The 25930-nt window shown below is 37.4% G+C and overlaps 1 protein-coding gene across 10 annotated transcripts in view; it reads left to right on the plus strand.

The window, feature by feature from the left end:
- Positions 1–25930, plus strand: part of LOC308264319 (UDP-glucuronosyltransferase 2A2-like) — a gene marked incomplete at both ends in the record, with an annotated part of 115354 nt that overhangs the window by 52987 nt on the left and 36437 nt on the right. For 7 of the 10 annotated variants that reach the window (XM_080697491.1, XM_080697490.1, XM_080697501.1 and 4 more), the window contains 4 exons: positions 3001–3132; positions 4380–4467; positions 5549–5768; positions 21114–21393. The exons of the other annotated variants lie outside the window; for them this stretch is intronic. In XM_080697491.1, coding sequence (XP_080553617.1) covers positions 3001–3132; positions 4380–4467; positions 5549–5768; positions 21114–21393 — 720 coding nt within the window. Of the gene's footprint in view, positions 1–3000; positions 3133–4379; positions 4468–5548; positions 5769–21113; positions 21394–25930 lie in introns of those variants that run through there. 10 annotated transcript variants of the gene reach the window in all.

A 25930-nucleotide genomic window follows, 5' to 3' on the forward strand; every position in this document is an offset into this window, starting at 1 on the left:
ATTCCGGCCTTGGAGGCCCCAGCACCGGCCTTACCTCACGGCAGGCTCCAATGCCGACCATTGGCCCTGGTACTGCCCTAACCCCTCAGCAGGCTCTTATCCTGGCCTCGGAGGCCCCAGCACCGGCCTTGCCTCACGGCAGGCTCCGATGCTGGCTGTTGGCCCCGGCACCGGCCTAACCCCTCGGCAGGCTCCGATCCCAGACTCGGAGGCCCCAGCACTGGCTTTGCCTCATGGCAGGCTCCAATGCCAGCCTCGCTGGCTCCAGCACCAGTCTAACCCCTTGGCAGGCTCCAATCTTGGCCTCGGAGGCCCTAGTAGTGGCCTTGCCTCATGGAAGGCTCCGATGTCAGCCATTGGCCCTGGCACCGGCCTAATCCCTTGGCAGGCTCCAGTCGCCACCTCGAAGGCCTTAGCACCAGCCTTGCCTCACAGCAGACTCCAATCCCGGCCTTGCTGGCCCTGGCACCAGCCTAACCCCTTGGCAGGCTCCGATCCTGGCCTTGAAGGCCCCAGCACCGGCCTTGCCTCATGGCAGGCTCCGATCCTGGCCTCACTGACCCCAGAACTGGCCTAACTCCTCGGCAGGCTGTGATCCCGGCCTCGGAGGCTGCAGTAGTGGCCTTGCCTCATGGCAGGCTCCAATCCCAGCTTTTCTGTGTCCGTCACCAGCCTCACCCCTCGGCAGGCTCCAATCCGAGCACCCTCTTCACCCAACCAATTGTCCCACGTTCTCGAGGGTGCGTGGTGGTAGCATTCTGCCTCCGGGGTTATTATTCCAAAGGTTCCAGGTGTAACACATCAGATCTCTGCCTCCCCTGAGTACTGGCCATTGCCATTGCCACTGCCGGCACCATTTCAAATCTTTCCCAAGCTCTTTTTCCACTCTGAATGTTGTCCAGTGTTCCTAAGCATGCGTGATGGTAGCATTCAACATTTGGTGTAATTTCTCCAAAAAAAATAAGGTTGGTAGGATCCGATTTCTGCTTCTCCTAAATACAAGTCTCCACCACCATCGCGGAGACTGCTTTCAACACCGCCTTTCTCTTTGGTCTCCGCTAAACTCTCTCCTTACAGGTGATGTCCAAGATTCTTAACAATATAGAGAAACAGCAGTCCTCCTTCATGGGGAATTTTTCCAAAAGTTCCAGTTCGTTTGGATAAGTTTCGTCTGCATCTCCAGTATCCTGGCATCTGCCACGACTTCTTAACCCCCCTCCGATTCTTTTTTCTTTTTCTTCAGTATGTGTGGTTTGAGGAGGTAGTGGGATCAGGCACTCAGTAGCACTGTGACTTGGCCCGGTTTCTCCATGGGTCCAGCCTGCCCAGCACCAATCCATCTGGGGCCCAGAGTCCCGCGACCTGGGCCCTGGCTGTTCCAAGGTTCCAGAGGGCCCCACGCGACCCCTGCCTGGGACCCAGGGTCTTACTGGGCCCGGTTTCTCCAGGGGTCTGGCGCGCTACATGCGGTCTGGCCTGGGGCCCAGAGTCCCATAAGCTGGGCCCCGGCTGTCGTGCCCCATGTGACCCCTGCCCGGATCCCAGGGTCATACTGGGCCCGGTTTCTCCAAGGGTCTGGCGTGCTATGCGCGGTCCACCCCGGGTGTTCTGGGGTTCCGGTGTGCCCCGCGCCACCCCTGCCCAGGACCCAGGGTCTCTAGGGGTCTGGTGTGCTACATGCGGTCCGGGCTGGGGCCCAGGTCCTGCGACCTGGGCTCCAGCTGTTCCGGGGTTCCAGCATGCTCCGCGCAACCCCTGCCCAGGACCCAGGGTCTCCAGGGGTCTAGAGTGAATCTACCTAGAATTTCTTGTACTATGTTGAATTGCAGTAATTACAATGGACATCCTTGCCTTGTTTTTTTATTTTAATGAAAATTCTTTTCAGTTTTTCCATTCAGTATGCCATTTGCTTTGAGTTTATCATACACTGCCTTTATGATATTGAGACAGTATTTTCTTTTTTACTGACCTGTGATTTTTTTAAATTATTATTTGTGCATTGTAGTTTTGCATCTTAATGGAGTACAAGATGGTAGAGGCATACATGCAAGCATCACTCATTTAGCCCTTACCCAATTCCCACCTCCCTCCTTCTCATGTATGGCTTAGTGACTGACTTTGACATGTTTGTCAATGTATATCATGTAAATTAGGGACTTTTCCTCCTACCATCCACCTCATTTAGGTCACGTTATTTGCTCATCTATGATTCTCCTTCCTCCTCTAAAGTTCCTCCTATGGCCCTTTTTCTCCCTAGCTTCCACATATTAGGGAAATTATTGGTGGAATTGCAAATTAGTGAAAACACTTTGGAAAACAGTATGGAAGGATACTCAGAAAAATGGGAATGAACCTACCATTTGATCTAGCAATATCATTTCTAGTATCTACCCCAAAGAATAGAAACCAAAGTACCAAAATAACGAATGTGTATCTATGTTCAAACCCCACAATTCACAACTGAACTAATCTTGTAAGGGCTCCACTTCATCTTCTTTCTTATTGATAACAATGTAATATCTGATCTTATTCAAAGTTTAAAAATCAATTGTTGAAGCTGTTCATGGTATTATCAATCCTAAAAACACAGGAGAGAGTAATAATAGTTTTGGGTAGTCAAACTGTGATGTTAAAAGATTTGTTCATTCATGTCAAGGGGAAATGACAGAGTGGGATAAATCAGAAAGGAGAACAAGAAAAAAATGCAGAGCAGCCTAATCATAATAATTAGGAATTCATAAATAACCTTATGAAAACAAGATTCAAATTCAAGTCAATGATCAAAATAATCAATCTTCTTAAACCTTTTTATATGAGTTCTTGTTGTTACAAAGGGCCTGTTTTCTTAATTACTAAATTTTGTAAAATTTTTCTATATTTAGAAGAAACAGATGTTATTGAGAAAATATACTACAATTGGGAAAGCAAACTTTAAAAAGTTATCATATATTTTAGCCAGGTGTGGTGGTATACATTTGTAACCCCAGCATTCTGTCACAGGAAATGGAAGACTTTGTCCAGAGCTCTGGAGAAAATGGTATTGTTGTGTTTTCCCTGGGGTCCATGGTTGGAAATATGACAGAAGAAAGGGCCAACTTGATTGCATCAGCTCTTGCACAGATTCCACAAAAGGTTAGATATAATGGTTTTGTCGTGAAAAAAATACGTATCTGTCATACTCTGTAAATGGACTGATTACAGGATTTCTCTGTGAAAACTTAAAGGTCAAGATTTCTAATTTATCTGAGAAATCACTTTTAACATAAAAATATATATGGCAGGTAAAAAATAGTACATGAAGTATTTTTATTTGTTATTACATTGGCATTGCCATTGTTTTCATAAAGATTTACATTTAACAGGTATAGTGTAAAGGTAATATTAAAACAATATTTCAGCTGGGTGGGGTAGTGCACGCTTGTAATCCACCACTTGGGAGGCAGAGACAGGAGGATCGTGCAGGTTCAAGCCAGCCCCTGCTGGCTTAAGAGACCCTGTTTTCAATTAAAAAATAAATATATACTAAAAAATATATCTCGGAGTATAGCCCGGAGGTAGAAGGGTTTCCAGAAACCCCAGTACCACATAAATAAATAAATAAATAAGTAAATAAATAAATAAAGATAAAGATGGATTCTGTCCTGTGTGGGGCCACATTTTCTAATACTCAACGCCCAGCTTAGAGGTAGTATCTTTCTCTCCTTTTTCTCTTATATCTTCTTTTTGAGGAATTAATAGGACAAAGTCTACCAGGAAAACCTGAGGTTTCTCTTTCACCAATGATTATATATAAACATACAGATAAACTCTGTTCTCTATTTACATCACCATATTAGTTCTTATTTATTGTTTATATCTCCCGTCCTCATTTCTTTATCTGTTGTGTGATGAAAATTTAACTGTGAGATTTCTTTTCTTAGTATATTTTTATTGGTACATTGGAATTGTATTTAATCATGAGGTTCAGAGTGACAGCACATACATGTACAAAGCACTTGGTGTGTTTCTGCTAATCCCACCATGCTGATCCACCTCCCTGTGTATGTTATGGAGATTAGAACTGACAACTTTGCATATGTTCCTAGCACGTTTTGAACTGTTTCCTTCACCAAGTCTCTTTTTTCACCTTTCAACCTCCCTTCTGAAAACTTTTCTTTGTTCTACTAGTTTCTTTCTACATCTATCTGAAGACCTTTTTTTCCCAATTTCTCTCCAGCTCCCACATATGAAAATAAATATTTGATCCTTCACTTTCTAAGAATGGCTTAATCTCAGCATAATATTCTCTAGTACTTAATCTAGTCTTAATCTGTTTAAAATTTGGATATAATATAATTTAAAACTACACAAATAATAAAAAGTATGCTTCACTCTAACAGGTCATTTGGAGATTTAATGGGAAGAAGCCAGACACCTTAGGGTCCAACACTCAGCTATTCAAGTGGATTCCCCAGAATGACCTTCTTGGTAAGCCTCTGGAGAACAAATCTTGAAAACAAGAATAAAAGTCAATCAGAAATAAAATAATGCAATAGAAAATAATTTTATCAAAATGTATTATGCAAAATCCAAAAATATATTTTTTTAAAAAATTACTTCTAGTCTCAAAAGGAACAGATAACAACTGTTGGCATTTTATTATACACAGTAACTGTCTTTGTAGTCAGGATGCAAGTACCTTTATATCAGGTGTAATTACCTCTGACAGAGAAGTTTTAATCTCTCCCTAGATTTCCTCTCCTATTTCTACAAATTTATACCTATCCTTTCACCTTCCTCAAGGCTCTTTGAAAATCCACCAAAACTCTCTCCTTTACTACAACAGACTTGCATTTTATATGGCAAAAAAAAAAAAAATTGACAGTCTTAGCCTTGAAGCGCCATTTCATTTCATGGTGAGATATACACTGTCCAAACCACTGATTCCAACACCACAGACACCCCAATCCCTGCTGCCTTGGATACCCTACATAGGACTCCACTATGTCTTTAGCAAAACATATTCACACATGTCCCTTCTACATTTTCACATGCCCTATCTTCTACCTAGATGTCCTCTTTTTGTTTGTCCACATGACAACCTAGATTTTTCCTTTCAAGTTTCATGTATATACACCTCATTCATGTAGAAATCTTTGTCTCTGCAGTAGACTTTGCTGCTTCAGCAACTGAGCTGTGAAAGTAGTTACAAGACAGACAGGCATATTGTTGCAAGCTTGTAATTGCAGTTCTTGGGAGGTTGAGACAGGAGGATCCTTGTTTTTCAGCCAGCCTCGGCTACTTAATGAGGCCCTCTGTAACTTAGTAAGTTCTTGCTTCAAAATAAAGAATAAAAAATAGTGTTGGGGTATAGCTTGGAGTTAGAATGTCTCTGGGTTCAATTCCTGGGAGCAAAAATATAAATAAATAAATAAATAAGATCATAAGGAAATTTTATGGTTATAATAATTAACCTAGAAAACCATTTCTTTTCAGTGCCTTATCTTGTGAATTTGTCTCTTTACTCCTGATTTTAATGCATATTTTCTATTATTTTTTCCAATGCTAGGTCATCCCAAAACAAAAGCTTTTATAACTCATGGTGGCTCCAATGGCATCTATGAAGCAATTCACCATGGGGTTCCCCTCGTGGGCATCCCTTTGTTTGCAGATCAACCTGATAATATTGTTTACATGAAGGCCAAGGGAGCAGCTGTTCGTGTGGATTTTCTCACAATGTCAAGTGCTGATTTGCTCAATGCAGTGAAGACAGTTATTAATGACCTTTCGTGAGTACAACTATTCTTTCAGTTAAGCAGTATATATAGTTAGGGTCTCTTGACAATGAGAGTAGATTTTTTTTTTCCATTTTTGTCTAACTTTGAAAAATTTAAGTAATTTAAATATCTATAAATGTGTTTAACACTCAACCACTTATTTTAGAACTGAAAATTAACTCTATACATTTACTTAATTACTGGTTATTAATAAAAAGTGAGTAAGATAAATTTTTCCCAGGTTTAGTTTTTGAAACCTATAATCACAATACTTGAAAGGCTGAGAATGAAGGATCACAGATTCAAAGATAGCCTCAGCAACATAAGGACATTCTCAGAAATCTAATGAGATAAAAGTTAATGTAGAGCAGACAGTGTAGCTCAAAGTAGAATGTCTCTAGGTTCAATTTACTAATACCTAATTTTAAAGAAAAGATTTTTACCAATATGAGAAAATTCACAGATGAATAGGGTAACACAGTTGAAGACATGATAAAACATTTCAATACCATGCATAAAATTTCTGAAACTATTAATATTCTTTTATTTCCATTTATTTTTAGGTACATGCTTATATATACCTAATATATAGTGTTTACAAATACATAATATAGGTATTTGATATAACTAAATATATTAATTATTTCTGGTCTTTATTAATTGTTAATTTATTAACAATTATATTCATTTAGATATATTTATTTTAAAGGTTTTATTTATAGAATTAATAAAATTTAATATTAAATAATAATATATTAAATTATGATAATATAAAATACTATTTAAAATAATATTTTAATTTTTAAAACATTTTATTTATTAATTACAAATTTCTAGAATGCATTAATAATATAACATATAACTGCATGTTTTATAAAATTATGAATTTTCTTTTTTTTAACAATTTTTTTATTGAACATAAATAGTATACATTTAAACTATATTTGGTGCCCTCTTCCCCCCGTCCCCATTTTCCCTTCCCCCCTCCCACCAATGGTTGTCCAGGTTAACCATGTCTTATTCATAATTTTACACATGTTCAGATGTAGACCCTCATTAATCAAGATCGGCCTTCCTCCTCTCCTATCTTTCCATTCAAACTTAGCTAGTATTTCCCCTCTAATATCTGGAGTCTCACTGGTATCCTTTGTGTTTCCTAGTTTGGGCATATTAGAGGAAACATATGCATCTTCTCCTTCTGTGCTTGGCTGATCTCACTTAACATAATGTTCTCCAGGGCTTTCCATCTGCTTGCAAATGATATAATTTTGTTCTTTTTTATGGCTGAATAGAATTCCATTGTGTGTATTTCCCACAGTTTTGCTATCCATTCATCTGTTGATGGTGATCTGGGCTGGTTCCATATTTTTGCCATTACAAATTGTGCTGCTATGAACATAGGTATGCATATGTTGCTGTATTTCTCTGAATTCAACCCCTTTGGAAAGATACCTAGGAGTGGTATAGCTGGATCATATGGTGGATCTATTCCCATCTTTCTTAGGAATCTCCACACAGATCTCCATAGTGGTTGAACTAGTTTGCATTCCCACCAACAGTGTAAAAGAGTTCCTCTTTCCTCACATCCTCGCCAGCATTTGTTGTTGTTTGATTTCTTTATGCTTGCCACTCTGACTGGGGTTAGATGGAATCTCAGTGTAGTTTTGATTTGCATCTCCCTGATGGCCAGTGATGAAGAACATCTTTTCATGTATCCATTGGCCCTTTGTATCTCTTCTTTTGTGAAGTGTCTATTTAGTTCATTAGCCCATTTCTTGATTGGGTTGTTTGTTTTGCTAGTGTAGAGTCTTTTGAGCTCTTTGTATATTCTGGATATTAGCCCCCTATCAGAATGGCGGATGGTAAAGATTCTTTCCCATTCTGTAGGCTTCCTCTTTAGGTTATTGATAGTTTCCTTTGATGAGAAGAAACTTTTTTAGTTTGATGCTATCCCACTTGTTTATTCTTGCTTTAATTTCCTGAGCTTTGGAGGTTTTGTTGAGAAAGTTACTGCCTGTGCCAATATGTTGTAGTGTTGAACCTATGCTCTCCTCTACTAACTTCACAGTCTCAGGTCTAATTTCTAAGTCTTTGATCCATCTTGAGTTGATTCCTGTGTTTGGTGAGATATAGGGGTTTAGATTCATCTTTTTACAAATGGATAGCCAGTTCTCCCAGCACCACTTGTTGAAAAGGCTGTCTTTTCTCCAGCGTATGTGTTTTGCCCCTTTGTCAAAGATTAATTGACTAAAGGTGTGTGGATTTGTTTCTGTATCTTCTATTCTAATCCACTGGTCAGTATATCTGTTTTTGTGCCAGTACCATGCTGTTTTTACTACTATTGCTCTATAGTATAGTTTGAAGTCTGGGATTGTAATGCCTCCTGCATGTTTCTTATTATTGAGGATTGCTTTGGCTATTCTAGGTCTTTTCTTTCTCCATATGAAGTTCATGATTGATTTTTCTAGGTCTCTGAAGAATTTCTCTGGTATTTTAATGGGAATTGCATTGAACCTATAGATCAGTTTTGGCAGAATGGCCATTTTGATGATATTTATTCTGCCTATCCATGAGCACGGGAGATCTTTCCATCTTCCAAGGTCTTCTTCAATTTCTTTCTTTAATGTTTTATAGTTTTTGTTGTAGAGATCTTTTACATCTTGGGTTAGGTTTATTCCTAGGTATTTTTTTGGTTTTGTGGTTATAGTGAATGGAATTGTTTTCTTTGTTTCTTTCATTGTGGATTCATTGTTGGCATAAAGAAAAGCCACTGATTTCTTTAGGTTAATTTTGTAACCTGCGACTTTTCTGAATTTGTCAATCAGCTCCAGAAGTCTTTTGGTTGAGTTCTTTGGGTCTTCCAGATAAAGGATCATGTCATCTGCAAATAAGGATAATTATAATTCCTCTCTTCCTATGTGAATTCCTTTGATTTTTCTCTCTTATCTGATTGCTGCAGCAAGAGTCTCAAGGACTATATTGAAAAGTAGTGGTGATAGTGGGCATCCTTGTCTTGTTCCTGACTGTAGCAGAAATTCTTGCAGTTTTTCCCCATTCAATATAATGTTGGCTTTGGGTTTGCAGTATATTGCCTTAATGATGTTGAAGTACTTTCCTTCTATCCCAATTTTTGCAGTGTTTTTAACATAAATGAGTGTTGGATTTTGTCGAATGCTTTTTCAGCATCTATTGCTATGATGATGTATTTATGTGGTGAATAACATGTATTGATTTGCCTATGTTGAACCAGCCTTGTTTTTCTGGGATGAAACCGACTTGGTCACGATGTATTATTTTCTTGATATAGTTTTGAATGCGTATAGCTAATATTTTGTTTAAATTTTTTGCATCTATGTTCATTAAGGATATTGGTCTGTAGTTTTCCTTTCTTGAGGTGTCTTTATTTGGATTGGGGATTAATGTGATACTGGCCTCATAGAAGGAATTTGGGAGAGTTCCATCTCTTTCAACTTCCCGGAACATATTGTGTAGTATTGGTATTAGTTGTTCACTGAAGGTTTTGTAGAATTCTGCTGGAAACCCATCTGGGCCTGGGCTTTTCTTTGGTGGAAGGATTTTTATTGATGTTTCTATTTCTTTGATTGTTATTGGTTGGTTTAGGCTTGCTATGTCCTCTTGGCTGAGTGTAGGAAGGTTAACTGTGCTTAGAAATCTATCAATTTCTTCCAGGTTTTCAAGTCTATTGGAGTATAAATTTTTAAAATAGTTTCTGATAATCTTTTGAATTTCTTCACTATCTGTGGTGATATCTCCTTTTTCACTTCTAATTTTCATAATTTGAATTGATTCTCTTTTTCTTTTGATTAGGTTGGCCAGGGGTTTATCAATTCTATTAATCTTTTCAAAGAACCAACTTTTTGTTTTATTGATTCTTTGAATTTTTTTTTTGTTCTCTATTTCATTTATTTCTGCTCTAATTTTGATGATTTCTTGCCTTCTGCTGGCTTTGGGAATACACTGTTGCAGAATTTCTAGATCCTTGAGTTGTGTCATTAGGTTCTTTACTTGGTGGTTCTCCGTCCTTTTTATGTGGGCACTCAATGCAATAAACTTTCCTCTTAGTACTGCCTTCATGGTGTCCCATAGATTTTGGTAGGTTGTGTCTCTGTTTTCATTTGTTTCCATAAATTTCTTTATTTCTTCCCTAATTTCTGCTCTTACCCATTCGTCATTCAATAGTGTATCATTCATTCTCCATGAATTTGAGTACTTTCTTTCGAGTTTCCTGTTGTTGATTTCTACTTTTATTCCGTTGTGGTCTGAAAAGATGCAAGGAATTATATAACATTTTTTGAATTTTCTGGTATTTTCTTTGTGTCCCAGGATGTGATCTATTTTGGAGAAGGTTCCATGGGCTGCTGAGAAGAAAGTGTATTCTGTAGTTCCTGGTTTAAATAATCTGAAAATGTCTATTAGGTCCATTTGGTTTATGGTTTCCTTTAGTTCTATAGTGTCTTTACTCATCTTTTGCCTTGAAGATCGATCCAGTGGTGTGAGTGGCGTATTAAAGTCTCCCAGAATTATTGTATTTGGGTCTACTTGGGATCTTATGTCCAGAAGGGTTTGTTTTACAAATGTGTTTGCACCCATATTTGGGGAATAAATATTAACTATCATTATATCTTCTTGGTGTATTGTTCCTTTTAATAAAAGGAAGTGTCCTGATTTGTCTCTTTTGATGTGTTTTAGTTTAAAGTCTGTTTTGTTGGATATCAAGGTTGCTACCCCTTCTCTTTTTTGGTCACTGGTGGCATGGTATATCTTTTTCCATCCTTTCACATTCAGCCTGTGAATGTCTTTGGCTGTGAGGTGAGTTTCTTGCAGACAGCATATATTTGGATTATGTTTCCTAATCCACATTGCCAGTCTATGTCTTTTGATTGGTGAGTTAAGTCCTTTGACATTAAGAGATATTATTGAAATATGATTTTTGTTTTCTGCCATTTTGTGTTCTGTCTACTCTTGGGTGGTGTGATCTTTCTTCTTTACTTAAATGGCCCACTTATTAACTTCCTCTCTTCTCTGATTCTGAAGTCTGCTCTTTTTTCTTCCTTATGGTTTATTTCTTTAAGAATTTTCTCTAGTGTTGGCTTTGAATTCATTAATTTTTTGAGATTCTGTTTATCTTGAAAGACTTTGGTTTCACCATTGATCTTGAATAGTAGTTTTGCTGGATAGATTAGTTTGGGTTGGAAGTTATTTTCTTCCAGGGTCTGAATCACGTCGTACCAGTCTCTCCTAGCATTCCTGATCTGGGTTGTATAGTCTGGGGTAATTCTTATTGTTTTGCCTCTATATGTTACTCGTCCTTTTGTTCTCACTGCTTTTAAGATTCCTTCCTTAGCGTCTATATTGGTCATTTTGGTTATTATGTGGCGTGGAGTGGTTTTTTTTTGGTCCTGTCTCAGTGGAGTTCTGTATGCCTCCTGGACTTGAAGGTCCAAGTCTCTTTCCATATTTGGAAAATTCTCTGAGATTATTTCCTTGAAGATATTACAGATGCCCTTGGTCTGTACCTCTATCCCTTCCTCAATGCCTATTATCCGTAAATTAGGACGCTTCATATTATCCCATAATTGCTGGATGTTTAGGTTTTGTTGCTGTAAAGATTTCTTTATATCGCTGTGTTTTCGGCTTGAGATGTACTGTCTTCTAATATTGATATTCTGTTTTCTATTTCATCTAATCTTCCAGAATTTCTTTCTATTGATGTCTTCATTTCACTTATTGCCTCTTTCATTTCATTCCAGACCTCTTTCTGATTCTTTTTTAGTGTTTCTAATCTACCTTTAACCTCCTCTATACTTGTTTTAAATCCTTTCATCATATTGAAAATCAAGATTCTGAACTCCCCTTCTTGCATTTCTAGTAGGTCAGTATTCGTGATTTCTGCTGTCTCTTCATAATTCCTGGTTCTCATATTTATAGCGTTCTCTGTCCTGTTTTTCTGATTTCTACCCATCGTTCGTGAGTATTAGGCTTAGTCTAATCTTAATATTAGGAAATTAGGGGTATTGGCAAGTCAGCAGAGCCTTTCCAGTGTTGAGGGTGGGTGATGTGGGAGGAGCTGGGGTGATTGGTAAAGGAGTTGGATTAGGTAGAGGATATGTTTAGGTTGAGAAAGACTTTAAGTATGATAAGGTTATATCTTGCTAGGAATGAGAGAGAGTTAACTAGTAGGACTCTTGTTGTTAGTAGAGTAATTATGGATATAAGAAATACTTTGAGTATTAAACCAGGAGGTATATTATGGGGAAAAGTTTTTGGGGAAAAACGTATGTAGGTTAGTGTGGGAAGGTTTGTAAATAGGGGTGATGGAAGGAGCAGAAAAACATAAAAAAAAAAATCCACACAAGATACCAAGACTATTGTGTAATTCAAGAAAATGAAAGGAAAACCCAATCAAAGGAGGCGAACAAAAAAAAGGAGGGAAAGAGGAAGAAAGAGGAAAAAAGAACAAGAGTAAAATAAAAGGAACTATCTGCTGTGTGATATCAGAAAATAAGGTAAACTATCCAATATAAATATATAAAAAACAAGTTAAAGTAAAAGAAGTTTGGGTTAAGAAAAAAAACATAAAACAGCAATATCCATACCAAAACAAAAGGACTGTAAAAGCAAAATAAAACAGAACATCCACATTAAAAGTAAAACAAACAGTCCTACTTATTTACGCATATAGGGTCAGGTCCATATATTATGTGCATATCTGATTGCTTTGGTAGCTTTCAGAATATAATCCAATGTCTCTTAGTTTTCTTTGTACTCTATTTTTATCTTCTTAGGTCACTCTGGGTGTTTGGATACCTTTCTCTCCTTTAACTGCTTTAGGTTTATGTGTCCGGATGTCTGGGTTCAAAGTTATTTGATTCTGTACAATTCACAGGTTCTATGAAATTCCAACCTGTAGTCAGCCCCTCTGCACTCACCACCCTAGACTCCTGCCTGTGCTTTCCTACAGTAGGGGTGGAGGATGACCAAAGTATTATTGGAACCTCCCCCTGAGGTCCTGTGCAGATATTGTGGCCCGATGGATTTTCCTGAGTCTCTGGAAATTCCAGCTGGGCTAGCCGGTGTGGTCCCAAGGTGTACCCTGGGCAAAGGGATGCCGGTTCCTGGATGCCCACACTTACTGCCAAAGCTCTACCTATTCCGAGAGTGCAGGCTGGGTGTGATGCTATTACTGGACCCAGGTGTGAGTGGGTACAGCTGCCTATTGCTGCTGGTATGCTCTTCCAAGGTGTATTGAGCTGTGTTCTCGCTTAGAACTAAGCATCTGGCTACCAGGCGGGTGGGAACACCCAGCGGTGGGCCAGGGGTGCAGGATAGGTGCTCACGGGTCCAGGTGCACAGGCAGTGAGCGGTGTCCAGCAATGGTCTCTGCCTCCCGCAGGACGTAAAAGCTGGGGGAGCCCCAAGGGGATTTCCAGGGCACACAGGGCTTTCGCAGCCTGGAAGGCAGGCTCTGGCAAGGTGGCAGGGGCTAGACACACAGGCAGGCTCCAATTTAGGGGTGGCAGTGGCGCAGGCACTGACTGCTAGCAGGGGACCGGTGTGCAGACAAGGTGCACAAGGAGAGTGCTGTGTTCTGAGGCTTGGGCCAGTGCTGGGGTTTGGAACTGTGGCGCACACTAGGACCCGCACTTTCTCTGGGCGCGCTCAGGTACCTGACTTCCTTGGTTCAGGCTTCTGTTGGAGACTCTGTGTTGTGATCCAGTCGCTGGTGAGCACACAGAATTCTGATGTGTATGCTGCTCGCTGCTTAAGATGAGTTCCTGGGTGCGTTTTCATTCCCGAATTATCTTGCCACAGTAATTTCAGGCAGGCAGCCGCGCAAGCAGTCGCGCAAGCAGCCCGCCGCCACTCGCAAGCAGCCCGCCGCCGCCGCCGCCGCCGCCGCCGCCGGGCATTCCGATAGTATCTGCAGCAGGTCCGGTGTCCGATCTTTGTTCTTCTTCTTCTTCTACAAGTTCAGGGTTCTGCCGAGGTACCTGGATCTGTTTTGGTTCCTGGTATGTATTTATTTTGTTGATTAAGACACTGCTTTCTAAGTATTTGAACTTTATTTGCTTCAGCTACTGAGAAGTGCTGTGTTCCTCAGTCACCATTTTGAAAAAAAAATTATAAATTTTCAATGACTTATTTAATGTATTAATTAATTCAGATGCTTCACTATACCCAAAAGATAATATGAGATATATAGAGTCCTTTTTATAATTATATATATATATATATATATATATATATATATATATACATATACACATATGATATATATAACATGACATATACATGAAAATACATGTTACATTTATATATTAATAAGACTTAATAAAAGAAGTAGAGCATTTTAATTGTACATATTTACTGGGCATAGTTGGATAATTTGATAAATTTATATAGTATGTGATGTCCAACTCAGGATAATTATCATTTCTGCCTCCTTTTATATTCATAAAATTTTTCTTATGAAAATCTTCAAGCTCCTATCTTTTATGATTTTATAAGGAATATAAGCCATGTGTGGTGGCTCACACTTGTAATTCTAGTACTTGGGAGGCCGAGACAGAAGGATTGCAGGTTTGCAGCCAGCCTCAGCTACTTAGTGAAACCCTGTTTCAAAATAAATAAAAAATCGGGCTGGGAGTTAACTTGGAGGTAGGAAGCCCCTGGGTTGTTCAATCCTCAGTCCTGGAAAAAAAAATGGTACTTACTGCTTGTATCTAAGTGCCATTTGGCACCCGTTATTTCTAGCCATTGATAACCACTAATCTACATTCTACCCTTATGAAAACCACTTCCGTAAGTTAAAAATATGAATGTGAATATGTGGTACTTTTCTTTTGGTGACTAGTTGACAGGATTTATTGTAATGTCCTCTACTTCCAATCTTGTTACTGGGAATAACAGTATGTCATTCATTTTTATGCTGAATAATATCCCACTGTCTATATTGATAACATTCTGTTTATCCATCATTCAACAATGGATGCCTTGGTTGATTTTCTTTCTTGTCTATTCTTAATAAGTGCTGAAATTAATGTGGAAGTGAAGATAGCTTGCTGACATATTGACTTCATAGAATATATGCCCAGTATACATATCCAGTATATATTTCCAGTAGAGAGAAAACTGAATCTCATGGTAGAACTATTTTAAGATTTTTTAGGAATATCTGATTTTTTTCTTTAGTAACTTAAAGTTTACAAACTTGCCAATATTTCATAAGAGTTCCACTTTCTCTACTATTTCAACAGCATTTGTTGTTTTTTGTTGTTTTGTTGTTGTTGTTGTTCATTTTGGGTAGTTTTTTATTTTGGGAGGGGGGAGAGACACTAGGATTTCACCCAAGAGGATTCTGTTCCTGAGATGCAATCCAGCTCTTTTTACTTATTTTGCCACAGGGTCTCATTAAGTTTCTCAGGCTAGCCTTGAATATAAAATTGTCCTGTCTCAGCTTACCAAATACTGAGATTGCAGGCATGTGCCGCCACACCTGTCTCTCATTATGTTTCACCTTACATTTCTCTGCTGATCAACAGTGTTTAGCATCTTGTCATTTACTTGTTGCCCATTCCTATATCTTATTTGAGAAAGTGTTAATTCAGGTAATTTACCCATTTTAAACGGTGGTTTGTTTTATTGCTGGTAAACTATAAGAGTTCTCCATGTATTCTAATATTTTTCTAAATTTTATATGATTTTTCTTTATTCTGATGATTCTTAAATTTTCTGTGCAGAAGGTTCTCAGTTTCGCATAATTCCACTTGTCTATTTCTTTTTATTTTGTTGCTACTGCTTTTGGAAACTTATAAAAATTTGACTATACTGATATCTAAAAATATTTCTGTTCTGCTAAAGCATAAATTTTTGCCAAAGATGTTGATACATATCAGGGCATGGACTCCTCTATTCTCAGTCTCTATAGTTTAGCATCTTCAGCACATTTTACTCAAATAGAACCATAGATACAATATTCAGTCAGTTTTACCCTGGATTCATTTACTTGGCATGATGGTTTTTAATGTTGTTCATGTTTAAACATATTTTGATATTAGATTTCAGCTTCCTGCTCAATAATATTCACTGTCATGAATGAATATGTCACATTTTATTTACATCATGGACATTAGGGGTCTATCAATTTTGACTCTTATGAACATGGATATATATGTTGGGTTTGAACATATGTTTTTCTATTTTTTTGTGTGTTGCCAAGGAGTGAAATTACTGCCTCAAATGGGACTCCCATGTGGAGTAAATTTCAATCTATTTCCAAAAAAGTGGCAGCATTTTGCATTTCCACCTGCAATGTCAGTGGGTTCCACTGTCTCCACATCATTGCTAACTCTCTCTCAGCTCTCTTTTTGTGATGGGGTATTTCTTTGTGTTCTTGATTGATATTTCACTCATTCATTACAATGATAACAGTAGTTCACATGTTTATTAGATATAAATATAATTCTTTGGAGATATAACTGTCCCAATCTTTAAACCTTTTCTTAATTCTTTGTCTTCTTATTATTGCATTGTAAGAATTCTTTATTTATTTTGGAGGTAAGACTATCATGAGACATTCAATTTACAAACATTTTTTCCATTCTGATTACATGGATTCATCTCTTTCTTGATGGTACACTTTAAAGCAAAAACATTTCTAATTTTCATAAAATGTGGTTTTTTTCTTTTTTTTGTACACTGTATTAATACATCATAATGATATAAAGAAAATACTTTTGTAGACATACATGCACACATCCCCCAGTTAGCCCCTACCCAATCCCCACCCTGTTCCCTCCCCATCCCTCCTTCCCATGCTTGGCTTAGTGGTTGATGTCTAGTTTTATAGCAATTTATCCAATATTAATGATGATAATCTCACATAACAGATTCATTTGTCTGATACCAAGCTTTTGATGACTTAAAGATAACATTTCAATATTTCTTTTTGCTTTATTTTTTTATTTTTTTCTTTTAACAATTTTTTTATTGAACATAAATAGTATACATTTAAACTATATTTGGTGCCCTCTCCCCCCTGCCCCCATTTTCCCTTCCCCCCTCCCACCAATGGTTGTCCAGGTTAACCATGTCTTATTCATAATTTTACACATGTTCAGGTGTAGACCCTCATTAATCAGGATCAACCTTCCTTCTCTCCTATCTTTCCATTCAAACTTAGCTAGTATTTCCCCTCTAATATCTGGAGTCCCACTTTACCAGAGAATATTTTTTTCTTTTTTTTTAGGTGAAACTATCATACATTTATTTATTTATTTTTCAGAAAAAAAACTATTCTGATTTGGAATATGGACTCTAGATACCTAAAACAATCTCAAAGAAGAACAAAGCTAAAAGATATATATTTTCTGATTTCAAACCATATAAAGCTACAATAATTGAAACAGTGTAGTACTGTTCTAAAGGCAGATATATAAACCACTGGAGTTAAATAAAAGCCTAGAGATAAATTCTTCCATATATTGTCAAGTTATTTTTGACAAGGTTTCCATGAACATTTGGTGGAAGAAATACTTATCTTTTAACTAAATATTGTTGAAAAATAATAATTACATAAAAAAGAATAAAATAACTAAATATAGATAAAAGACCTAAATATAAATCTTAATAATATAAACTTTTAGAAGAAAATCTGGGTCATAAAACCTCACAACACTGAAATTGGCAGTGATTTCTTGGATATGATTTCAATGGCACAGGCAACAAAAGGGTAAATAAACTCCCTAAAAAATAAAAAAAAATATTGTATATCCAAAGACTATGTAAACAGAGTTAAAAGTTACTGATATAATGGGATAAAATATTTCCAAATCTATATCTGAAGGTATATTAATATTCCAACTAGAAATCCTAAAAATTAGCAACAATAATAGCAAACAATACAATTTAGAGATAGGTAAAAGACTAACATAAATAATGAATCTCCACAGATAACCAATCTTAGTTGTCTGTTGGATGGAAAATCTTGTTTCTCTGGTTCTGGTGTGTGTTACCTATTTCTTCTTTGTAGTTAATCTCTTTGAGTATTTTCTCTAGTGCTGGTTTTGAAGACATAAATTCCTTCAGTTTCTGTTTGTCATGGAAGCTTCTTATTTCCCCATCTAATTTGATAGAAAGTTTTGCTGGGTAGGAAATTTTTGGTTGGAAGTTGTTTTCTTTCAGAGTTTGGAATATGTTACTCCAAGCTCTTCTGGCTCTCATGACTTGATTTGGGAAGTCTGGGGTGATTCTAATTGGTTTGCCTCTGAATGTCACTTGGCCCTTTGTTTTTGTTGCCTTTAAGATTCTCTGCTTGGCTTCCACATTGGTCGTTTTGACAATTATGTGGCATGGGGATCCTCTTCTCCGATCCTGTCTATAAGTTTCCTGGACCTGTGTATCGACCTCTTGCTCTGTGTTTGGAAATTTTTCTGCTATTACTTCCTTGAAGATATTGTTGATCCCTTTGGTTTCACCTTCTTTTCCCTCCTCTATTCCAATTATTCTTAGGTTAGCTCTCTTAAAATGGGCCCGTATTTCTTCAATGTCAGATTCCTGCTGTCGGATTTTTTTTTCTAATTTAGAAACTATGCATTCATTTTTTGAATGATCATCTTCTAAGAGCGAGATTCTGTTCTCCATGTGGTCTAATTAGTTGTTTGTGCTTTGAATTGAGGCCTTTACTTCATTAATTGCATCCTTTATCTCTTTTTGGCTCTCTCTGAATTCTTTTCAAAACACCTCTATTATTTCTACAGTTATTTTCCTGATTTGATCATCTAGAAATCTCTGAATTTCTGTTTTATCAGGTTCTGATGTTGTGGGGTTGTGGGCATTCATTGCTCCATTGTTATTCCTCTTTCCCATGATTTCGGAAGTTTGTGCCTTCTCTGGGTTCTTTCCTTGGGTCACTACAACTTCACTTAAGGTGCTCTGGATCTCAAGTCTGTGGTATCTTGGTCCCCACAACTTCTTTACTGGGTTGTATCGCAGAGTCTCAGACCCTGGGAGTCAATCGAGGCTGATTTAGTTCATGGGGGGTGCCAGGTTGGGCATTCTCCTATGATGTGAAATCTCTGCCACTGCCACTCCCCCACTGGGTCAAGTCCCTGGGAGTACAGTACTGGGATTTTTCCTCTAGGGGCCACAATTTGACTCACTGTTGTTGAGTGTGCAGATGGAGCTGTAGTGGAATCAGTGAATTCGCTGCTGCTGCCACCGGTGGCAATATGGTACTGCTGCCACGCCCTCGGCCTTATTTCTTTTCTGTTTTTGAGCTCTGCTCTGAGTCCCTGCAGGGTGTGCTGAGCCAAGCTTCTGGGAGCTTTAGATGATCCCTGCGCAGAGAAATCTGCCAAATTCCGCCGGCTGATCCGCAGCAGCTCACCTCGGCTTGCTGTCCGCCACTCCTCTCTGGAGCCTGGTGGGCTGTTGAGTCTCATAAAATGTGTTTTAAACAATCAAATTTTCTCATACTGCATTGGAAAAATGTATTATATGCAGTACTTAATTTTCTGCAATGAAACCAGCAGTGGTTATGACTAGTACATTATTTTTACTAAATAAATATTTTATCAATATTATCAAAAAGAAAGTTGAAGCAAAAGTGAACAGCAAGAATACCTTAAAATCAGGTGAATATATATGAAGAATATAAATCATGTTGGAAAATGAATAAGAACATATAGAATAAGATAATAAAATTAAAGGTGAATATATCAATATATATTAATTATTTTTTCAAGTAGAAATAATTTATTTGTAGCTTGTGAACAGATGCTAATGTGGAAATTATAAAGGTGTGCAGCAATAAAGGAAATAAAGGAAAAGAAAGGAAAGGAAAAGAAAGGACAGCCAAGTCAAGAACTGAATGATTGAAAATGTGGATCTTGGCAATAAGAGACTTAGTCATGTGTTGTCATTTGAGTAATAATTGTTTTCTTGTGATAAAGAACTAAAATATAAAATGTCAGTAGCTCATGAATTACTATTTAGTATTCTTTTTATTCTTTTATTAATCATAACTATACATCTTAATGAGTTTCAAAATGATACAAATATACACACACAAATTGATTATCTACATTATTAATAGACTAATTAAAAGAACATTAATAGACTGGAATTTTAAAACTCACTATATAACCTTTTTTTGTTAGGCTTAATTTAATTACATAGGAGGTCTCTAAGTAAGAAAGGTAAGAAAAGTTGTTTTAAGCCAAAATCAAAGAAGCTATTTTACGTCTACTAATATAAAACAGAGATGAATATTTCCTAATGTCAATTCATAATTTGCTCAATATTAGGCAATTTCTCAATTTTATGGTCTATGACCAAGGAAAGGAGGAGACAGAATATAGTTTAAGGTGATAAGGTGAGAACATGTCTGATGGCTTCAGGGAAAACTGGAAAACTAATGCACCTGGAACAGAATGTACAAATAGCAAAGAAAGGCAGAAAACCTTTTCAGTGTGGAACATTTTGTGGTCCACTATTCCCAAGAACATGGCTGGAGGTTATTCTAAATATAATGGGCCTAGGTGTGGCTGTGCATGCCTAAACACCTAGTACATTACTGACTAAGAAGGAAGATCAGAGATAGTAAGCAAGCAAGAGCAATTTAGCATGATGCTCGGTACTTAGTGAGATCCTCTTTCACAAAATAGAGGAAAAAAGCAGTATGGTGTAGCTCAGAGATAAATGTGTCTGTGTTCAATCACCAGTATCTAAATAAAAATAAATAAAAATATAATGAGGGGAATTTTTATTAGGGTGCTATAAGACTCTGATGTGGCTACAAGTTAGAAATTAGAAAGTAGGGAGTAGAAGATAAGAGTAGAAATGAAGAGCATGATTAGGAGGCGTTTCACCCACCATGACACAGTTCTTTTTCAAAAACATCAGAATGACAGTTTTTAAATTTCATTGATTGCATTTATAGTGCTTAGAAGGGCTGGTGTCCATATTTTCTGTTGCATAAGATTTAATTTCTCATATGACTTTCCATTCTCACTTTGGAAAGTATCTGTCCATTAGAAAATTTAACGTAAAATCTGATCTCACCAAAAAACACAGTACTTTCATCCCCAGCCTTTTCAATTACTTTTTGAAACAAGGTCTCAGTAAGTTACTCATGTTGGACTGGAAAATACAATTCTCTTGCTCAGATTGCCAAGATCTGAGACACAGACCCTCCAAATAGCTTGGACAGAAGCCACCATAATCAGCCTTCTATGACACTAATTTTTACTCAGCTTTATCACACTTTTCTAAAACCTTTCTTAGACTTGATCATTTAACTGGCCTTAAATGTTGGTTGCTTTGTTTTTCCTTCAGGTATAAAGAGAATGCCATGAGGTTGTCAAGAATTCACCATGACCAGCCCGTGAAGCCCCTGGACAGAGCTGTATTCTGGGTCGAATTTGTCATGCGCCACAAAGGAGCCAAGCATCTGCGGGTTGCAGCCCATGACCTCACCTGGTACCAGTACTACTCCTTAGACGTGATTGGGTTCCTGCTGGCCTGTGTGGCAACTGTGATGTTAATCATCACCAAGTGTTGTCTGTTTGGTTGCCAGAAGATGTTTAAAACAGGAAAGAAGAAAAAAGGGGAGTAGTTGTATGTAGGCCTGAAGATGGAGTCCTGATCCCTGGGCTTTCTCCAATATACTCCAGAAAAAATAGCTTTGATTACAGATTCCTCCTATGAAAAATGGGGAAAATACAAGTAATAAAATGATATGATCATCTATTTTAAATTGCTGCTGTCATTTACAAGTTTTACTATAACAATATATTGAATTTAGCTGTGGTTTCCAAGTTATTTATGAACATCAAAACATGAAACAAATCTACTCATCGTTTCAGTATAATCTTGCAAATATTTGGTATGTTTTAGCATCATTTGGGTACACATTTTTGTAGTTTAAACTTTTTTTGAGGAAAATATTTTATGGGTAGAATTGTGGAACAACACACACTTTTCATTTGGTTTTGAAAAACAAACCATGCTGCTTGTCTCCCACTGCACAGTGGCTTGAGCATCACTTCTTGCATAAATCACTTGAAAAGATGTGTGTTACTTCCTTCTAGTGTTATCCTCCAGTGCAATATATGTAGAATGAGAAGTATAATCTACCTATCTGCTGCCTACAATAGTACTGAACTATTTAGGAAGGACTTTTATTTCACAACTTTACTTCTTTTTTCAATTAATCTTTAAAAATGATCTGGTTAGTGTTATTATCATTTAAAGCCTTTGTAAATAAGTGAAAGGTCTAAATTGTAGTTACAATAATATGGAAATTGTAAAGTCATTTATTAAAATTTTATTTTGTCCCAATGAACATGCTCATATATACATCTACTTTTCTCAAAAAAAAAAAAAAAAAAAAAAGCACAGTGTCAAGCCAGGACAGTGTTGCTATCCTAAAATCCTTGTATTGGAGAGGCTGAGCCAGGAAGATTGGAAATTAGAAGATAGACTCAGAATCATAGAAAGACCTTGTCTCAAAATTTAGTGTAATAACAAAAATGAAAAAAGGTCTGGGATTTAGCTGAGTGGTAGACACTTCTGAGTCCAATCCCTAACAACACACACGCACACACACACACACACACACACACACACGACACAGTGTCACTTAGCTACCTCAGAGATATGTTGTAAGTTCAATATGTTTCTTGGTAGACAGCTGAAAATTATTATTATAAGATATAATTTTTAAAAGCATGGCTAAGAATCTGCTGGGATGACACATGCACGTAATACCAGTATGTGGGAAGCTGAGACAGGATGATCACAGGATAGAAGATAGTCTCAACATGTTTAGTTTTATTCCCTTTTCTTAGTAACGTTAAGCCCACTGTGACTGACCATAATCAGTAAAAATTTAAATAATCCAAAAATTATGTATATTTTATGGGAAATATGTAAATCAAACAAGAACTTCTAAATTAAAACTTAATTTAATTGCTTCTAGAAATTGTAAGAGAGTTCACAACAGAATTTATGCACTTTACCTTATAACTGACACATATTTTAAAAAATAATAAAATTCATAGTGATTAATATTATAATAGCATGTACATAAACCAAAATCAACTTTTATCAAAACTGTTGTATAAAAACAATATTTTGTACAGTGAAGAGTGCTATAAATTACCAACCCAAAATACAGAGACTAATATTACATGTATACAAATGAAAGATATAGGCAGGCAATTCACAGAAGTAAAACTTCTGAGAAATGGACATTGGAGACCAGTGCAGTCCCATCTGCATCACACTGTGCCAGAAGAGCTGGCAGCTGCTGGCACTATAGTTTCTAGCAACCTCCAGGAAAAAAAACAGGATTATTGTGAGGCTGAAATTATAAACCTGCTACAGCATCTCATGCAGATCTTGAGAAAGCTCGATCAGCGGACTCACAAAGGCGTAGATCTCCCATGATGTATGTCTAGAATTTCCTTCTTCAAAAAATTATTTTAGGATTATTTCCATCAATATGTATAATTGGAATTTTATGCATAAGCATTATAACTAAAATTGATGGGCAGCAGCTTGTGAGAGATTCAGGCAGCAGAAATTTATTTTCCCAAGGATAAAGTTTGGGCCAAAGATAAGTTCAAACTGACCTTAGTTTGGGCCAATGTATAAGATTAAGTTCAAGTTGGCCTTGCGAAGTGAGAAAAAGCATACTTTCTATGATTATTTAAATGTCTGGCACCCTGCCCTGAAGTCTGTAAAAAAAACTTTGCCTGTCCTTGGAGTTCCTGCTCGCATGGCTATGCCTTTGCTTTTCTGCCAAAAAAGAAAATGTAAAAATTATAACAAATCCTGAATTAAAATGGAGAAGATTGAACCTGGTCTCATGTGATGGATCTTCTCTGATTCGACCTTGACTCTCTTCTCACCAACACACGAACCTCCACTCTTGCTAGGGCCGTAATCATATAGTGGCGCCTACCGCGGGGTACGATTTGTGAGTAATCAACCCTCATTTTCAGGGAGTCAGGTAGATTGCTCAAAGGTGCTGCAGACCCCCTCTCTTCGTAAAGCAGGTAAAGAAGGGCAATTACGTTAAAGATGGGACATACTGAATCAAAACAAAGAGGTTTCTTCATTGATATCGCATACGATATTGCTAAGCATATGTTAAAGAAAAGAGGTATCTCAATTTCTACTAAGCAACTTAGGCACTTTCTCTCCATTCTACAAGAATGTTTCCCTTGGTTTCCTGAAGAAGTAACTTGAAACTTAGAAACATGGAATGAGTTAGAAAAAGAAATGAAACTATATTATACTAATCATGGTCCGGAAAGGGTCCCTGTAAAAGCTTTTTCTCTATTAAATCTTTTTAAAGAGGCCTTAGATACAACTCATGAGGCAGTTTGTCTGACCACTAGAGTGGCTACCTGGGAGCAAGCACCTCTGCTCTCTTCTGAAACAAAACCTGATATTTTATTAACCTTTGGCCGAGGGCATGCCTTTGTTTTTCCACAGGATGCTCAAGCAACTTTGTGGATTCCTGATCAATTGACTCACCAATATGTTGCATTGCTGCGAGGGGCCTTGCATTCCACCTCGCCCATATCCACAGACCTTCTGGACAATGGCTGACCATCTTCCACACAAATTTGCTAATCTTAATCTTCATTCACCACAACAGGCTCAGACAACTCACTCACATTCTGTTTTATTGTTATTTCTTTTCCTGGGAATATCTTGTCTATAATTCTTTTCTAGGTCCAGATCTGTGAGAGCTCTCATCATCCTCCCCAACTCTGAATTTTCCTTTGTTCCTTCCCTCCTCTCTTCATCAGGGGGCACTTAAGAACAGCGCCATCCACTCATTCTGTTCAGGTTGCGTAATCTGTCTGTGTTAAAGCTGTGTAAGCTCTTAGTCTTTCCATTGTTCAAAAAGCCCAACAAAAACAGAGTTAAACAAACTCCTTTTCAGGGGTAACCACTGAGAAGCTTCTTCCAGCCCCAGAGCAGGAAACCGTTCAGTGTCCTGCCTCCCTCACTCATAAAAATAAGCCTTGCAAATTATACAATTTGAGATTACAACATGGGTTTAGGTTTTTAGTTACCTCCCCTCTCTCATCCTGCTTGGCAAAAAAGGTTTTCTTTTTCTAAATGTAGCTGCAGGTCCACCAATTTTTTTGTCTCTGGCATTGGATTTATGATAAAACATGTTAATTGGCCGGTAAAGTCAGGAGTTACATGGTACATTCCCGCTTTGAAGTTTAGGACATGTACTATCCACTTATGTCCTTGGTGAGTTTTTAGCCTTTTTCATATATCTTCTAAAAGTAGTTTTTTTTTATGTCAAAAGCTCAGCTTATAAAGATAAAATACACAAGGACATAGTCCTTTAAAATATAAAGATTGAGAGGTAAAGCTCTTTTGTGTAATTGGTAATTAAAATTAAATTAATACAACTTGCTTTTTATTTTCTTAACTTTAGCCTAAACTATTATAAAAAATATAATATTTCTTCTAAATGCCAGTATTTGTGTTGTAACATTTGGAGTTTAACTGGGATAACAGCCAACTTTTAGATGACCAAGGTCAACTCTGGCTGCAGAACTTTAAAAGCAATGCATGTTGTGTTTAATCACATCTCACAGAGGTCTTATTTTTATGACAGTCTGGACAGCTCTTTAGTTTACATTTTAGCTAAGACTGGTTGCAATAAAAAAAAAAAACTTTGGACAGTAACTTTAGTGCAGCCAACAAAAGAAAATAAACAGTTGGTTTCCTGACACTATATCTCCTTTTTACAGAGAAGCTAGAATCTCTAGTATAACTATGGATGGGAGAATTGGAAATCACCCCAGGAGCAGGCTAAATACTGAGTAAAAAAAAAAGTGTTCTAAGGGCTTGCTGGAGAAACCCTGAACTGTTACTTTAAGAGAGGATCTTGAAGCAGGAAAATACCAGAAGACAGAGAATCTGGCACTTGTATCCACTAGGAACTGGACAACTTGTGAGCCCCCATTAAAGTCATCCAAGGTTTCTCTGTTTTTACCCAGGTGGTGGAATCTTGGAAGGGCAGCCCTGGGGCCCATTAATGGGAACCTGAATTTGGAGACCCCAGGTTCCTATGAACCTGTGGGCACTCAGACTTCCAGTGGTCTCCCTAGGAC

The sequence above is a fragment of the Muscardinus avellanarius genome (genome assembly GCF_963383645.1).
Source record: "Muscardinus avellanarius genome assembly, chromosome: 6".
NCBI classification, from domain to species: Eukaryota; Metazoa; Chordata; class Mammalia; order Rodentia; family Gliridae; genus Muscardinus; species Muscardinus avellanarius.